We start from the raw sequence: 14,807 nt of genomic DNA on the forward strand, positions 1-14,807 counted from the left end.
TGGTAGGAATTCACTCGACCAGGTTTGCAGATTAATACGATGGGCCAAAGGACACTAGTGATAAAAGGCATCCACCAATATGGTAAAAGCCTAGTAAGTCCAGCTTGCACTGAGACCCCAATCTCCCAATGAGATCAGACAGTATCTAAAGTAAAATACCCAAAAATATGTGAGAGAGACCATAGTTACCTGGAGGTTGCACCCTCACCCAGACTACCAATACTGATTACAGTTCTCAGAGTGTAACTTCAACTCAGTTGAGCACAAACGTCTGAGTATAACAGTATGATTAAATGCAATGAATCACATTACTCTTGATGTATATATTGTCAATGAGAACTGAAACTCACCTTCGCCCACTTTTGATTGAGAATAATAGCCCTTTTTCCATCAGCCAGGGCCATCCTGGAAAGAAAATATATTACATAAATATATAGTCTACACACAGAGGTATGCATTTGCTTTTTGTTTTCTGATTACCCCCAATATCTTTAGAAGATCTTTTATGCAATAAGGAAATGGGAGCTAGGGCACACTATATATCATACAAACCAATTTTAGGCAAAGTTCTTAGTGTGCTGGTTCCAAGCAGGGTAAACCATATCCCGCACAATATACTTTTAGGACTAGGCTAAACAGTGCATGCGCTGTTTGGAAGAGTCAATTGTATGAGTTATGTGAGCTTCAGCCCGCCCATAGGTTTCCCATTTGCTGTCTGCACTGTCACTCTCAAGTTCTCTCTCCCCATTTGTACACGCCATGCATGTGTTATGCACCCAAGAGCATGGACAAATTACTACAATCCATCCACTGCTCCCATTTTAGGACATGTTTTAGGAACTACTTTTTTTCTTTAAGAGCACTTCGCACAAGCGTGTTTTCACTCGCTCCAAGCTCCGTTTCTGTAAACAGGCCTGTGTCACGACGGGCCGCCCCAGGACCTGGACGAGGGAGACAGCGACCCCCTTCCGCCTTACATTTTCCCTGTGTTCTGTTTTCAGTCACCCACGGCAGAGGATGGTGATGGCCCCTTTAATCTCCCGTACTTCCTGGAACCTGCTCTGTGTCATGTGACCCCGTCACATGCTCCAATGGGTCGAGATGTGGAGGAGGAAGTCGGCTTCTTAACGGGACGTGAGCAGGCAGAAGGATGCCATCGGGAACTCAAGCCAGGAGAGAGTCCAGAACGAGGTCACCCGGAGTGGAGGAGCAGCGGAACCACGGTGGTGGAGAGCGGAGAGAAGACCTCGTCAGAAGCAGCGGGACGCCGGGACCAAGAAGCAAAGAGCAGGGAGCCTGACCCTATCCGGCATCACCAACTGTCCCGCCACACTCCCGGAGGAGCATGGCTACCCGAGGTACGTAACCGTATCCGGGAGTGGTTCGGTAAGGGGAAGCCTACTGGAAGAGATTCCTCAGGCAGGGAGGGGAGGGCTAACGGATCTCCGCATCAAACGCTTAGACGTAAAGTAATAGTCGAGCTAAAGCGCGGTGTACAGACACTCGGTGGTGGTACAGCGTGCTGGTGATCTTCCCTCACTCCCCTTACCCCTTTCTTTACCACCAAGCATCATACACAGTCCCTAAAATTTGTGTTTTCTTTTATTTTTCTTTATGACCCCACATCAGACTAATCCTGAAGATATGTAAATCCGGAGAAAGGACGAATAGAAGTCCACGCCCTCTTCCTCTGAACAGAGGATGGAAGCTGCAGGGACTCGTGTTGCCTTTGTGGTTCAATTAAAAATAAAAAATTAAGTTTTTTTGACGAAACTACTCTCTTTGCCCCTCATTGCCCATCAACACGTGGTGGAGAATTCAGGCATAACTCCATTGAATTACTAAAATGGAGAACCTAATACAACAACTGATACGGGGAGAAGAGGAGCACAAATGGGCAGGCGAGAGACAAATGTCTGCGGCACAAGCAGACAGAAAAATGTTCACCACTTCCATTAAACAACACCTAGAGAATCTCCAAACGATTTCAGAGAGACAGAATCCCACTACTATAATTAGAACAGGAACCCAGAGTAGTTTCCCCACTGTAGCCCTTCAGAAATACGTACCTGGAGATGACCCGGATGCGTTTCTTTTCAACTTTGAGCATGCTGCTAAAGCATCAGGATGGCTGGAACAGAAATGGCCTTTTTTTTTGGCTCCCCTACTCAGTGGTGAAGTGCAGGCGGCTTACCAAGTCGCCAATCCCCACGGCAACACCCCATATACGGAGGTAAAGGAAATTATCCTAGAACACCTCAGAATGGATGCCGAAGCGTATTGCGTACGCTTCAGGAAAGAGAAGGGATGCCCAGGGGATAGCCCCAAGTCCCTGTTTTTTAGATTAAAAACGGCCGCCGACAAATGGCTACAACCCCAAGAGAGAGCCAAAGAAGAGATAATGTCCCTTATATACCTCGAACAGTTTATGGAAGCCCTACCCTTTTCTACCCAGAGGTGGCTCCGGCAGCACACTCACCTCACAGTGAAACAGGCAGTTGAAATGGCGACTACATATGCTCGAGTTCAACCTATACCTTGCATGTGGGAGACTGACAAAGCCTTACGCTCCAATATAGGGAAACCAGAAAAGAAATACCCGAAGGCCGCTAATGAAACCCCGAAACCCCATTTCGTCAAACCTGAAGCCGTTGCACAAATGGGACCCCAATGTTTTGATTGCGGGGCCTGGGAACATATAGCCCATTTTTCCAACAAAAGATCCGATGGATATCAGCTACCTGCCCAAACATGTCTTATGTACAGAAGAATTGGGCACCTGTTTCTATGTAAGTTTGGTGATTAATGGGATTCATGTCGGACCTCTACTTGATTTCGGTTGTAGGCAGTCGGTCGTTCACTCAGCCTTGATCGGTCCCTAAAATATCCTCCCAAAACAACAGGTGCCCATTCGTTGTGTCCATGGAGATGTGAAGAACTACTCCCTTGCTAGAATAAGAGTCAGGTTACCCGATGGGAAGGAATTACAAGTTACCATGGGGGTCCTTCCTACCCTGCCAGAGAAATTAATATTAGGGACAGATAATCCCGAATTTATGACTCTCCTCACCCAAAAAATGAAGCCATCACCAAAGAGAACCCCTGTTCTTCTTACCCAGGCTCCCTGGCAAGAAGACCACCACTTTAGGTATGCTCTGAAAAATGATCCCACCCGTAAGATGGAATGTCAACAAGCGTCGTCTTCTTCGACACCAACTGATACTTACCTCACCTTCATGGTAGAACAGAACTTACTCTATAGGAAGGGAGGTCCCTCAGAACCAAAACGGTTACTCGTTCCGCAGTCTTTTAGGGATCAGGTAATGTTCTTCGCCCATAGCCATCTCATAGCTGGACATACTGGGGCACATAAAACGAGTCAAACCATACTGAAACACTTCTACTGGCCTGGCATACATACTAGTATCACCAGATACTGCCAGGAGTGTGAGATATGCCAAAAGAGAAACCCGAATCGCCCACCTGCCGTACCCGTTATTGGGAAACCTTTCGAACGAGTAGGGATGGACCTCATCGGACCATTACCCAGGTCAAGAAAAGGGAATGCATACGCCCTGGTTATCATTGATTATGCCACCAGGTCCCCCGAAGCCTTTGAAATAATAACTCCCAACACCACCACCATTTCTGAGAAACTGTTGGAACTATTTTCTCGAGTGGGGTACCCTCATGAGATCCTCACGGATCAAGGCACTCCATTCGTTTCCCGTTTGATGTGACAGGTATGTAAATCTCTCGACATCACCCAGATACGAACCTCTGTCTACCATCCACAAACGGATGGTTTGTGTGAAAGATACAATAGCACCATCAAGTTAACTTTGAATAAAATGATCACAGCAGAAGGTGCTGATTGGGACACGCATCTACCCCTGGCCCTATTCATAATTCGTTGCCAAACACAGAGTAGTCTGGGATGCTCTCCCTTTGAATTACTGTACAGAAGGCAACCATGTACCCTCCTTGAAATGACCAAAGAAACCTGAGAGCAGGAAAAACCCGAAGAAAACCAATGTCTCCTAGACTACACCCGGGGCTTGCGCTCGCGTCTCCACATACTACGCGAGTTCGCCCATGCCAATTTAGTAAAGGCCTAAATACGGCAACAGACATTCTATGATAAGGGAAGAGGTGGCGTCCCCTTCAGGTTCATGACTGGGTACTAGTATTATTACCCTCCTCCCTCCCAAAAACACGATCTGAACGGAAAGGTCCCTATGAAGTGGTAAAAAAGATAGGCCTGACCACTTATCGTTTACTATTGAGCAAAACGAAAACCCAAATCTTCCATATAAATCTCCTTAAGAAATGGGTAGGTTCGCCCCCTTCAAGCGTCCTTCTAGGGGTCCAGGAAGCCAAGGAGACTGTCTCCACTCTCTCCGACCTAAACATTAACGGATCTCTTTCCAGCTCCCAAAGAGAGGCGTTAGAACCCTTACTGTCCTTGTTTGCACACATATTCACCGATACTCCAGGTCGTACACCTAGTGGAACACTCCAGCCCATCAAAACCCGGGAAGGTAATCAGACAGCGTCCTTACTGAATCCCTGCAGCTCGGAGAAAGGCAGTGGAGGAAGAGATGTGAGAAAGTGGCTCTGTATATACTGTTCCCAAATAGGTACAGTGTGCACAGAGACCACAGTCCCAAGAGGTTTGGCAGAGGCTAAAGTTAGATATAACCCTACGCTCTAAAGTGGTAGCTTGGTCGAGCAGTAAGGTAGTATCAGAGGACAGTGTAAAGCATTTGTTGTACACACACAGTCAGCATATGGTCTCACACACTCAAGAACTAAACTCTAGGCCAACGGTTTGTATAAAAAATATATGGTTGTTTTATTTTAGAACCAACAATAGGTATCAAAATATACTTTCTCAGAATGAGATGCTTTAGTTAAATACTTTGCAATAGGCAATTGACTTTTGCAGGTAATAGTTACAGTTTGTTGCAATAGCCAACACAATTTCAAACACAATAATACATTGAGCTCAATGGGAATTTTAAGTTATATGCAATTGATTACTTTCAGGATTACTTTTCTAACTCCTTGGACTGGATCCTAGATTCAGTCCTGGGACAGTTCTTGGAAACAAGTGAGTAAATTCGTTTTAGTTACTGTTGTGATTTTTAAGCAATATTTTGCTATTTTAAAAGTTGACACTTAGAAACTTTTTATCATCAAATTACCAATGTTATCCTATAGAAGGAAATTCACTTAGCAGGTAAGTAGAGCTATGGTTACTTTTTCTAGGTCAGTGTTGGATCCTAGATCCAGCACTAGTGTACCACCTGTAAGCAGTTGAGAAACTGCGTTTAAGTTATACAGGCGATTTTTAAGGAATATTTATAAGTTTGCAAAATCGACACTTAGAAGAAATTTCACAGAAAACCAGTCAATGGTTTCCTATGGAAAAAAATCCAGTGCTGGGCTTCTAGGCTCAGTACTGGGACATTTATCTAAAACAGGTAAGTAATTACGTTTTCATCGTTGGCACGATTTTTAAAGAATATTTGTAAGTTTCAAAAATCGACACTTCAGCAAAAAGCAGGCAATGATATCCTATGGAAGGAAATTCAACTTCCTGGTAATTACGGTTAAAATTACTTTTCAGGGTCAGTACTGAGCTACAAGATGCAGCACTGAGGTCTCTCCTGATAACAGGTGAGTAAATCGGAATTCGTTGTTCGGCTGATTTTAGATGAATATTTTAAAGTTCCAAAACTTAACACTTAGAAGAATTTCGAAGTGAAACCAGTCAATGTTAGCCTATGGATGAAAAGTGAGTTATCGGCTTTTAGATAAGTACTCGCCTGACAGAGTTAAGGTTCTGGGCATAGACTCAGGGGTCTCCCAGGGTCAGGCGGGTACAGTCGGTACACCCTCAGCGGCACAGGGGCAGCTGGGTGCGAATTAGGCCCAATGTTATCCAATGAGCGGCAGGGAGCCTTCGGAAGGTGGCAGCTGGCGAGCAGGCCACGCGGCTGTGGGAGCTGGGCTGTTGGTTATTTGCTCAGGACAAATGGGGAAGTAGTTTAGGACATAGGTTGCACTGTCAGGGGTACTCGGGCGGCTGGGTGCAGGGTGCTTTTGAGCCGTCGGGTGCGTCAAAGTTATTCAATGGAGATCATGGAAAGTGAACAAAGGCTGCAGGCTCGGGGACAGAGGATCTTCAGGAGCGACCAACACTTCAGGGGTAAGTTGGGATCTTGGAGGATAGGTAGGCACCCAGGAGTTGGGCACAGAGGGCCGTGGGGCGCCGGGGTGTCTTGACGTCGGAAAATCTTACCTCCTGCTGGTCGCGGTTGGAGGGGTCCCTGGTTCTGAGGCTGCAGGTGTCATCTGGGTCGTCGAGGAGGGTCCTTGGGCACTGGATTCCAGGTCAGAATCACCGGGGGGACGTCCTCAGGGTCTTTGTTTACTCGGGCACAGGCCGGGCTCGGCGGTTGCAGTGTGCTGGATTCGCGATTCCTGGCTGGCACCAAGGGTATTACGGTTTGAGCAGAACCACTGCTCGTGGGAGTCCCAGTCTTGGTAGAGTCTCAAGGTGGTCAGGTCTTCCGGGGCTTTTGAGGTTGTTGACCACTGAAGGCGCCAGAGTTCCACAGGATCAGGTTCAAGGATCAACAGGCCGGTAGGGCTGGGGCCAAGTCAGTTAGTGTCGTCCTCTTGTTAGCAGCTGCGCGGTGGGTCTTCTGGTTCTTGATCTTCTTGATTGTTTTCGAATCGGATCTAAGGAAGGAAGGTTAAGGGTGCCCCTAAATACTAAATGTAGGGGTGTTACAGGTAGGTAAAGGGCAGGGACCACTGGGTCCCTGCTCTGGGGTGGGTACACCCCCTATCCTGCAACTCTCCTGTGGGAGGGGGGCAGTGGCCTAGTCCTGATTGGGCAGGGCTCCCCATCTTCAAGATGACAAGAGCCAGGGGACGTGCTTCACCTCACCTCCCCCACCTGAGGGGTGGGGTTGGCAGAGGCTGGCACACCGCCTGTCCTTCCTTGGAGTTTCCAGCCAGACTTCCCGCCAGAGAGGTGGTTGAGAACTGGTAGGGGCCAGTTGCTGGGTACAGTAAGTGGCCTGGACAAGCTCACAAAGGTGGAATGCCTTTGAAGCTTCCCCTGCCCATCCGGGGGGAGGAGACTTCGCACCTCACCCAGGATGTGCATTGTTGCAGGCCCAGGAGAACAGATGGCTCTCTACCCAGGGGTCCAGCAACATGTCTGCTGTGTGGCAGCCTAGGCAGCCCCTCAGACAAGACGTGGATTGTAAGTTAGGTTCAGGGGGCATCTCCAAGATGCCCTCTGTCGTGCATCTTACAGTAAATCCCACAGTGGCATCAGTGTGGGTTTACTGTGCTGAGAAGTTTGATACCAAACTTCTCAGTCTTCACTGTAGCCATCATGATGCTGTGGAGTTCGTACTGACGACCTCCCAGCACCATATACTCTTAATGGCAGCACTGCACTTACAGTGCCCAGGAATGGACCTAGGTACTGTAGGGGCACAGGGCTCATGCACCTGTGCCCACACCACTGGCATAGGGCACCCAGCTAGAGTGGTGACTGAGGTATGCCAGGGCAGTGTGTGTTGTGGGCATGGCACACAGGGATGTGTGCCATGTTGAGTCTGTTTTGTTCTGCACCCAGACACTCAGCCTGCAAAGGCAGCATGTGTGTGTCAGGGTACAGGGCCTCTAAGGGTGGCACAATAAGTGCTGCTGCCCTTAGGGGCCTTCTCTGGTCACAAGACCCTGGGCACCTAGGGTACCATTTACCAGGGGCTGACATGTGACCAGAGATGCCAATTGGGTTTTGGCTGTTAGGCAGTTTTTAGGGAAGGAACACAGGCACTGGGCACCTGATTGGCAGGAGCCCAGGTCACAACAAGGAAAAGTGCATCAGTTATCAGGCAAAAAAGTGAGGGGTTACTGCAACAGAAACCCACTTTCTTACAAGAGATCACTAAAATGCTTGCTATGGGTGTCATTCGTCCCTTTCTTAGTAGCTGGTCATCGCCCATAGTTTTGGTACCCAAACCAGACGGCTCTGTGAGATTCTGTATTGACTTTAGGGCAGTGAACGCTATCACTACATTTGATTTGTACCCCCTACCGAGGGTTGATGAATTAATAGAACAGTTAGGTGAGGCCCAGTATATCACCACATTGGAACTCACCAAGGGTTACTGGCAGGTGCCCCTGTCTCCAAAGGACAAAGCCACCCCCTCTGGACTGTATGAATTCCCTGTCCTCCCCTTCGGCCTCCACGGTGCTCCAGCCACTTTCCAAAGACTTATGGATGTGGCTTTACGGGAACACCGGGATATTCCACTGCTTACTTGGATGATATAGTTATACATAGTTCCGGCTGGGAAAAGCATCTAGAGCATTGTGAGAATGTCCTCCGTGCCCTTGAAGAAGCCGGATTTCATATTAATTCGAAGGTCGGCTACCTGGGGTATCTCCTGGGTAACTGGGTTATCGAGCCACTGGAGGAGAAAATCAGGGCTATTACCAACACCCCTTTCCCCACTACAAAATGGGAAGTTAGGGCGTTTTTAGGCCTACTGGATACTACCGCAGATTAATTCCCCGATATTCAGAGATAGCATCCCCTCTGGCAGAGCTACTCAAAAAGAACGTCGGAGCTAAGGATCTACTCAAACCCTCCTCCTTGCCCCGCCAAGCCTTTCGGAATCTCAAAACAGGCCATCACTTCTAGCTCCGTTCTTGTGTCCCCTGACTTCACAAAGCCATTCTCCTCCAGACCGACACCTCCGACTCAGGTCTGGGTGCCGTATTGTCGCAAATATCAAATGAAGGTCTGTAACTCCCTATCCTCTTCATTAGCAGACAACTGTTTCCCCAGGAAAAGAATTACCCCATCATGGAGAAGGAGTGCCTTGCTGTTAAATGGGCGGTTGATAAGTTACGATATTACCTGGAAGGCACTCCCTTCATAGTGTATCCGGACCATGCCCCTCTCCTCTGGTTGAGCCGCAATAAGGGGAACAACTCCCGTGTCCTGCGGTGGTTCCTCTCCCTCCAGTCATTTCTTTTGAAGTCCGACACCGTAACGGCGCCTCCAACGGGAATGCTGACTTCCTTTCTAGAGTGACCCAGTTACCCGATCGTGAACGGTCTAGGGGGGGGGGTGGGGGGGGGGGTAGGTAGGTAGGTAAAGCTTTATTCGATAAAAAATATCATAAAAGCACAACATACAATAAAGTTAAAAAGGATCAAGTAAAACATTGACGAATAAAAGGAATTAATCATAAGTGTGTCTAAAATGGACTACATCACATGATATGACACTATATACAATAGAACACGAATTTCATTGTGAAATAATTGGTAGAGAAGGATAAAAAAGATTGTAAAGCTGAACCTCGACAGCATTTCAGTGCATAAAAGTGGCACTTTTTTTCCTCAACAGTCAAGCATATCCCAGGTACTTGACCAATCCACATACTACAATAAGAGATGAAGTATCTGTTTTTAAAATACGCAACACAGTTACATAATCTCTGGAGCCCAGAATTCTGCAAATTGGTCTCAACCACTTGGATCTCGCTCTTCTATAAGTGTAACAGGCAAAAAGAAAGTGGGGAATAGACTTCTTCGGGGATGCACAGCTTGGGCAACCAGTTAATGTACGTATGTGACCCTTCCAACCAGCCGTAACGGAGTTAAGAGGTAAGGTTCCTAGTCTGAATCTCATATACAATGACCTATCCAGTGGAATCTGGATAAAATCAAGATATGGTTCCAATTTACAAAGTGTCTTGTGCTCAAAATAAGCCTCTGTCAGCTTCCCCACATTACCATTTCTTAATTCTCTGTCTTTAACCCATCTCCAATATGCCTTCTTGAGATCCAATTTTGAAGGGGGCAACTGGGATTCCCAACAGTCTTCATATCCAATTTCTCTCAGCAATTGTCTTACATTAGAGATCCATTTTATCTTCTTCCCACGGTCAGCTAATGTGAGTTCGCTTAGGGCTGCAGCATACTTAGCAAGCTCCGGTGTCCTTCGTAGTCTTGCCCAGAATAATAAAGGGCGAAGTCGTGCAATGTCTTGGCTAGAATGTCTGCCTAAATCATAAAACAGTGGTTTTAATGGGGTTGATGTGGGAAGAGAGATAAGATCCCTCATAAATTTGTTCTCAGACTTAACTAGCTCTTGGATATTTTCATGGCCCCAAATTTCAGCTCCATACATTGTGCAGGATAGTGCTTTTGCCTCATATACCACAAGGGCCGGGGCCACTGGTCTACTCGTAGAGAGATGTTGTTCTCTAATAATGGCACCAGAAGCCCTCTTGTGGCATAAGAGCATCTTAGTTAAGTGAGAGCTCCACTTCATCCCTTTCACAATCCGGATACCCAAATAGTCGAAGGAGTCCACAATATCTAGCGGGTTGCCATCCAAAGTAAAAACATTTCTAAAACGTCTTGTAGGATTAATTACCATTAATTTGGTTTTCTCAGTGTTTATAGTCAGGCCATAGGACTTACAAAAGGTACTAAACCTATTTAAAATCTTTTGTAGGCCACCTGGGGATTTTGAGATCAGAAGAGTGTCGTCGGCGAACAGGAGGGTAGGGATTTTTTCACCAGCCAGGGCTGGAGCATCGGCTGGGTCCTCTCTAAGAAGATCCACCACCCCATTGATGTACAAGGAGAACAGGGTGGGGGCTAATACACAGCCCTGGCGGACCCCCCTGTTCACCGTGACACTCTTTGTGAGCTGTCCCTGAGCGCCCCATCTGATCTTGGCGTGATTATCCTCATGTAAAAGTATTAAAAAAGCGAGAATCTCTGAGGGAACACCTAATTCAGATAAAACCTGCCATAACCTTTGGCGAGGGATCAAGTCAAACGCAGACTTGAGATCTATAAAAGCTAAACATAAAGTGCCTTTTCCTAAAACTACCACTTTCCAATAAATCATATAAAATCTAAAAACTTGATCCATTGTGCCTACCTTTTGCCTAAAACCTGCTTGAAGATGGGATAAAATATTCATATTCTCAATCCAGAGCTTCAGTCTCATAAGAAGAACCCTGCCAACCACCTTCTGAATCACATTTATTAGACTAATAGGTCTATAGTTGGCAGGGTCCTCTTTATTACCCTTTTTATATATTGGAATCACTACTGCGGCTTTCCAGGACTCTGGTACTAAGGAGCCCCTAACTATAGCATTCATAATGGCAGAAATAAACAATGCCCAGGGTGCTGGATCATACAAAAGCAAATCACCTGGAAGACCGTCTGGGCCCGCCGCTTTGCCAGGTGCAATACTTTTTATTGCCAGAGTCACTTCCTGGATCCCAAAAGTAACATCGGGTGGAAAGATTATGGCAGGGGTCAAATTGTGCTCTTCCTCAGAGTCTGGAGAGGCAACCTCTCCCGCATATATAACAGAGAAATGGTAATACCATTGCAGCTCTGTTATACGATTCGGGATACTTATCGTTTTTGCCCTCTTTCCTCTATTTAGGAGATCCCAGAATAAGGTGGAATTTCTTTTCAATGATGCCTCTTTAAGCGCCTGACAATATGTTTCCTCCCATTCCCGTTTTGCGACTAGCAAGGATCTAGAATATTCCCGTCTTGCTCTTCTAATCATGCTACTATCTTGCTTCTTTAAAGCTTTTGATAAGGTCATTCTTTTTTCTCTGCAGGCTTTGGAATACCATGGATTCGATCCTTTCGATGGAGCCCCTTTACAGGGTGGTTTCCCTTCTAGAGTAAAGAATTTCCCTATCTTACTTATAGTGTCTCGGTAAAGTGAGGATACCAATTGAAAGTCTCCCACTTGGTTTTGGACCTCAGCGAGCTCCTCATTTTTCCCGACCAATATTTCCTTAATGCTTTCCAGCTTCCCCTCATGTTGTGAAACCCCATGCCATTTAAGGCGTCTGTTACAACCTGCCAACAACACTTCTTTAGTTGACATCAAGGGTAATTTATTGGTCTCACACTCCGGGGTCGACGAAACATCATTAATTTGCAGGCAGAGTGGATTATGGTCGCTGTCCATAGTGTTTTTTACGACCATATCCACAACATTCCCCCAGAAGTGAATATCAATGAGAAAATAATCAATGCGGGACGGGGTAGTTAACCTATTATATGTGTATGCTCCACCCATATCAGATTTAGACCTGCCGTTCACTGCTCTCAAATTGAACTCTTGAGTAATAGCATTCATTTGTATTGCCCTTTGGGACCATTTCTTAATGGGAGGCAGCTCGAGAGGCGGAATGCCCCATCTGAGATCTTCCTCAGTGGTCCCCATTAGATCTTCGGAACACAGGGCTTCAAATGTGAAGTTAAAGTCCCCGCATACAATGGTGTTAGAATGGGGGTCAATAAGAGTCATTTCACGTTCCAGGTCAGATACTGTCTGGGAAGCCTGTCCACCCACAGTCCCTCTGGCATAGATGTTAAATAGCTCTAGAATTGGTCCCCCTTGCGTACCTTTTATAGTCAGATGTAAAAGATCAGGGGAGCCACTATTGTGGGCTTCCACTATCCAATTGTGTGTTATGTTAACCCACACTAGTAGCCCCTCCGATGGTCGACCTTTCCCTAGGCTTATAGCTGGTTTATAATAGGTGGTGTATCCTGTTTTGTAAAGGGGGGTTACGCTCCATGTTTCCTGGAATAGGCAGACATCGAAAGTACCAATAAATTCCTGCCATTCCGGAATTAAAAGTTTTTTCGGGAGCCCTGCGATGTTCCAAGAAACAAAATTAAGAGATGCTGGGGGAGGAAGGGAATTTATAGTCGCCTGATTAGTTAGAGATATCTCTCGAGGGAATGAAGACTCTAGAGGGGATAAAGACTCAGGAGGAGTTAGTATAGACACTTTAATAGGGTCAGAATGGATTGGGTCTGTGTCTATAATACGTTCCTGTAACAATTCTTGGTCCAGTCAGTCCACCCTATTTAAGTTTGACTCTTCTCTCGGAGTCCCTACTTTGCCCTGTGGCTCCCGTCCTGGGGAAACCCAGAGCGGAGAGCGCCTGATCTGTATAGAAGAATAATCTGGTGAAGATGTACGGAATTCCAAAAGCAACAGATTCTCAGCCAGGGTAGTGTTAGTAAATAGGAGCTCAATACAATCAAATTGGCTGGTATGGAACGAAATTCTTCTTGCTCTAAGAATATCTTCTCGGATTATTGACCTGCATCCTCTGACATGCCTAAGCCAATGTATAGCTTTATTTTTTACAGATTCCTCGTTTTCGTGGGCTTGAATACCAGTAAGTCTAGGCACTTTAACCATATAAGCTATTTTCGCATTATCCAATGGGTGACCAGGGGTTATATTAGATGCAGTATTACCTTTGGAAAATGCCTGGACCTCCTGGTAACTTAATCTCGAGGGGCCAGCAGAGTTTAAGGTGTTAGAAGTATTAGGATAATCATTTTGGATTTTTGAGCATTTGACAATATCCGTATATGAACGTCTTCTGCCACTGGCAGAAGCCAATAACTTTTGTGTTGGCTCATTCCTATTACAAACTGGATGGGCCCCCCCCATATAATGTTGGCAGTAAATTATGCTGGGCTGCTATCGGGGGAGCTAGTGGTGTTGTATTTGCGGGATAACATAGTGGGTCAATGGGCATAGATGTTAATGGGACCCTCCTATTTAATTCCACCACTATTTTTTTCAAGGATTCTACCTCTTTTAGTAATTGGTCAATTTTCCGCTCAAGAGTCTCTCCCTGCATTTTATATGTCTGTACTGCTTTGTTGTCAACCAAACCATTTTTCTGGCATTCCAGAGGAGCAGGAGCCTCCTCGTCAAAACCCTCCAAAATCGCGAACCTATTTGACCATGAAAGTTCAAGAGTAGCTATGGGTGAGTGAATTTCAATGGCAGATAATGAATTCGAGGAGTCCAGATTTGCTCCCTGACAGGGCTCGGATTGCCCATTAGATGTAATGCAAGGAAGGGCTTTGGAGGATACTTGTTTAGCATTTTTAAACATTGTTGGGATCTTATAATTTTGGCTACTAGCTATAGGTTCACCCGCTTGTGCCAATGCTGCGTCTGATGGTACCCTGGTTTCCTCCAACATCACTTGGCAATCATTTACTATTGTTTCAATCCTCTCCAGTACACAATTGCCAGCGGCATGATTAGCTTTCTTAATCTTTTTATTCGTACTACCCCCACCTCCCTCCATAGACTTTCTTTTAGCCATGCGCATATAATGCAGAGACAAATAACGAAAAGAACCAATGCAAAAAGTACTTTCGGCGCTTTTGTTAATGAGTTCTTGTCCTGTTGCACTTTAGGGAAAACCCTACTTAATCGCAGCTGGAGCCACAACGAATCTTTCTATAATGTGAAGATAAGATCACAGTACCTTCGTAGGGTGGGCAGGATGAAAGAGAATGGGCCCAGCCCGGCCTCTACCGGCCCCCTGACGGCCACAGACGGCCCGCCCTTTGTCCGGGCTTCGTCCGGCTCCGCTCGCGCGCGTCCCGTGACGCGGAGGGAGCCTCGGTCTTTTCTGCGCCTCCGGGCGCGTGGAAGGCGTCGGCGGCCGCTAGGCAACCTGGGGGCTGCAGTCTCCCCCTGCTCACAGCCGCGCGATGGAAAAGCGGTGGCAGGGGAGACTCACAGCGTTAGGGCACCAGGAGCGACGATAGGGCAGGCACAACAGCAACAGGACCCCACAGCAGGTGAGGCTACTCTCACAATGGTTCCCGCTCCACCGAGGGAGCCTCGGTCTTTTCTGCGCCTCCGGGCGCGCGGAAGGCGT

General features: G+C 46.7%; 1 protein-coding gene across 3 annotated transcripts in view; it reads right to left on the minus strand.

The window, feature by feature from the left end:
• LOC146801783 (E3 ubiquitin-protein ligase TTC3-like) overlaps positions 1–14,807 on the minus strand; it is a 1,211,260-nt gene that overhangs the window by 994,560 nt on the left and 201,893 nt on the right. For all 3 annotated transcript variants that reach the window (XM_085621275.1, XM_085621274.1, XM_085621273.1), the window contains exon 11: positions 351–405. In XM_085621275.1, the coding sequence (XP_085477401.1) occupies positions 351–405 (55 nt within the window). The remainder of the gene's footprint in view (positions 1–350; positions 406–14,807) is intronic.

This window comes from Triturus cristatus, chromosome 8 (assembly GCF_964204655.1).
Source record: "Triturus cristatus chromosome 8, aTriCri1.1, whole genome shotgun sequence".
Classification (NCBI taxonomy): Eukaryota; Metazoa; Chordata; class Amphibia; order Caudata; family Salamandridae; genus Triturus; species Triturus cristatus.